This window comes from Pygoscelis adeliae, unplaced genomic scaffold, assembly GCF_000699105.1.
Source record: "Pygoscelis adeliae isolate BGI_AS28 unplaced genomic scaffold, ASM69910v1 Scaffold280, whole genome shotgun sequence".
Classification (NCBI taxonomy): Eukaryota; Metazoa; Chordata; class Aves; order Sphenisciformes; family Spheniscidae; genus Pygoscelis; species Pygoscelis adeliae.
The window spans coordinates 922,940-926,389 of NW_008823944.1; the positions used below are offsets into that span (position 1 = coordinate 922,940).

At 51.6% G+C, this 3,450-nt stretch overlaps 1 protein-coding gene across 1 annotated transcript in view; it reads left to right on the forward strand.

Annotated features, from left to right (window-relative positions):
- The first annotated feature begins 1,905 nt into the window (after nt 1-1,905).
- CCR8 (chemokine (C-C motif) receptor 8) overlaps nt 1,906-3,450 on the forward strand; it is a 2,417-nt gene continuing 872 nt past the window's right edge. The window contains exons 1-2 of the mRNA XM_009321045.1: nt 1,906-1,959; nt 3,219-3,450. The exon at nt 3,219-3,450 is cut by the window's right edge and continues 872 nt beyond it. Of these exons, the coding sequence (XP_009319320.1) occupies nt 1,906-1,959; nt 3,219-3,450 (286 nt within the window). The remainder of the gene's footprint in view (nt 1,960-3,218) is intronic.

Consider the following 3,450-nt stretch of genomic DNA (forward strand, 5'->3'; position numbering starts at 1 on the left):
GAGCCACCGGGGCCGTGGGTCCAGGGAGCAGCGGTGGCTCCGAGGGTGCTTTGTGCTGCTGTGTCTGCACCAGCCAGCGCAGGCACCAGAGGATGAGCTGCCACAGGATCTGTGCAAATGCCGCAGGCAGCCTGCACCTCTCTCGCTCAGGCTCGCTGAAATGCCTCCCCCGAGCACGCCGCCTGTGGTGTGGGTGTCCCAGGTGTCACCCTCAGTCCCAACTACCACATGGGGTGGCTTGTGAGCCTCTCTCCGTGCTGCACGGGGAGATGCCTGGGCATTTCACAGCTCCCCAGCAGTCTTGGTGCTGCTGGGGCTGCTTGTTCTTTGTGCTTGGGCAGCCTGTCATCTCTATTTAGGAGATGAGAGGTACAGAACTGCCTAAGGGGCCAAATTCCTGTTTGGTTGCCATCTCTTTTTCCACATTGCATAATTCCTGGGTAACTCCTCTGCCACCAACACTGACAGAGACGTGAGTGCTGTTTTAAACCTGCAAATGGATAATGGAGATCCCACTTCAACACTGCCAATAACTCCTACGACAAAGGAGTCTGTTTCTGGTTTCGGTTTCTGGTTTCAGTCATTGCAAGAGTTAATACCCAGCAGAGCTTGGCTGTCAGTCAGACTATGATGGCTTGACTCACACATAAAGCTTTGACCCAATATCACACTGCCCACCATGGCCAAAGTAAGCCACCCACTGCCACATGTGGAATAGTTGCAGATTTTCCCGGTTCACGAAGATTTATCCCTCTGCCTTTGGAGCAATGGTGAATGAAGGTAGACATTCAGAGGGCTTGAGAGAGATGACAGACCATTCCACATGGGGATCTCTAGCAGCACATCTATGGACTGGCACCCAATGAGGTACTGTTTGCTCAAAAACAAACAGAAAAAAGGTGATGTGACTTGCCTGACTTACAGTAATAGCACCGGGCTATAGCGAGAAGCAGCAGCATTTAAGGAGATAACACACACTTCAAATGCTGCCCATTGCTCAGTAGTGCTGCTCTTTCCCATATATCTTGTCTTGTGGGGGACATCGGAGAGAGCTGTGGGATGAAAGCAGTGTTGGGTCAGGACGAGGCCCCAGTAGGTACTTGGCAGAGTCAGTGGAAAACCAGTGCTGTTGAGGGCTTTACTTCAGTGTTAGTCTGCGAGAGCGTCCTGCAGGTTGCATGTTTTGGGAAGGAAGGGTGATGGGGACTTGGCAGGGTTAGGTTTACGGTTGGACTCGGTGATCTTAAAGGTCTTTTCCAACCTCAATGATTCTATGATTCTATGATCAGTTCCCTTGGGTATTTCTGTCTGTGCGTGGATGGGTGCAGGGGGAAGGTGCCTTCCAAGGAAAAAAGTTAAAGCAAACACGGTGCCTTTTGCCATCGCTAGCTATTGGCAGCATTGGGCGATCCCCCCCAGACATCTTCACCGAAAATCCTTGGAGCAGAGGAGAGGCAGTGCTGCTTCCTCTCTCCCAGCCATGTGGACTGCAGAGCAGGGGCGGCAGGTGGGACGGGGGCAACCAGGTGAGGGATGGGAGCACTTCACAGACACGTGGGGGAGATTGCAAATCTCTTCCACTGACGTTCGTATAAATGCTCAAAGTGAAAAAAGCATACTGATTATTCAGAAGATAAACCTGACATGTTTCCGTTTCTCTAGGTGTCAGAGGCTGAACTCATTGGCTTGGGTTTTTTTACATCTTTAATGTAATACATATCACACACAGGAAAAGGCATTTTATGACTGTGCACTGCTACGGTGAGGACCTTGTCTGTGACTTGGCATTGCAACATAAGCTAAGGTAAATACTGCCGGCATACGTGTGTGAAGGTATGCCCGCTTCTTAAAAACCTGTGATATAAAGACCTTTTTTTGGCATTCTTTCAGACACAGTGTTGGATTATGGAGGGGAACATGACTTACTTGCCGGGCAGAGGTGGCTCTGAGGAAGTGTCGGTAAGTGACCCCGCCAGGCTGCTGCCCTGCAACCGAGGCCAGTAGCGCATCTGAGGGGTCCAGTTTTGCCTACGGGGACACATAGTACTGGTAGGGATGACAGGGGTTTAGAAGAAATCAATGTGATTGCTGTTCTCTGAAAAAAAAAAATTGAATGAAAATATCTTTGGCTGATGAGACTGTGCTTGTGGAAGAAGGCTGTCCTCAAGGGCAGGGGTAGTGCTAGGAGTGTCCTATGGAGGACATCCCAACTGGGAGATGTGCTGCCACCCATCTTCTTTAGCAGTTTGCTGTCACAGGTGCTACCCAGGCATGCGGTGGTTGCTGCTGGGGGGCTGCGAGGGGCCAGGAAGCAGGGAAGGGACACATCGCTGCTGCTGGTGCATCCTGACAGGTGCCAGGAGAGCAGAGCAGCTGGTGTTGAAAGGGAAACCAGCCATCCCTGTTAGCAGAATAAAGTCTTGGTGGCCATGAGCTGCTGGCAGCAGCAGTTTGTGCTGGCATAGGCCAAGAGGGCAAAGCTCCTGCTGGGGAGGAGGGAGGAAGGGGCAGAAAGCCCTGTCTACTCTTTGGGAAGTCGCCCCTCGGGCCAGAACTGCCACCGCTGATCTCACCTGGGGTGGAGAGAGTGTGCAATGTGCAGCACCCACTGGTGACCTGTACATGCTGTTGCCTTTACAGCTGAAAACATGCTTGAACTGTGCAGGAATCCTCTGCAAAAGTTACTTGTCCCATGAAGGGCTATTTCTGGCACGCAGCTAAATGGAAATGCAGCTTTTAGGAGATGAGCGTTTACATGTCAGTTCCTCCCTGAGCCCTGCTCCCTTTCTGCTTTCTGAAGGAAATGTGGAATAGGACCCCAAAGCCTATGTCGGGGGCTCTCAGACCCCTGGGCATGCCCATCCAGTTGCTGGTTTGGTGATGCTCCCTGTCTCTGGCCCCAGTGCCCCACCTGGATGGCAGGCACGGGGCTGGGCACCCCACATGGAACCAGCGGGGGGATACTGGTAACCTCTGGTTTACCACCACAGCTGCATTTTCCTTGATCTCCTCTGCCCCTCTGGTGCAAGAACCTCATCCCAGATCTTGCAAGGGAGGACTAGTCACTCATGTTCATTCCTTGTTTGCATCCTCCAACACAGCTGAGGCACAGTTGTTTTGTTCTCATGTGGCTTGGTGTGAGCTGGCTGGTGCCTAGTATATTTACTAAGCAGGTAATTTGGGATTCGGGCCTCATGAACTTCATTGTCCTTGAACAGGTGGTTTACATGTCACCAACATCTAACTCCTCTGCAGCCTATGAATACGCCTTCTTCTACCCAGAACTGGACATCAGCTGTGATCCTGAAAATATTCCAGCATTTGCATCTACCTTTTTTCCAGTGCTGTATTCCGTCCTGTTTGTGACTGGCCTTGTGGGAAATGCTTTGGTCGTTTGGGTCCTAACAGTCTGCAAGAAAGTCAGGGCCATGACTGGCGTATATCTGCTGA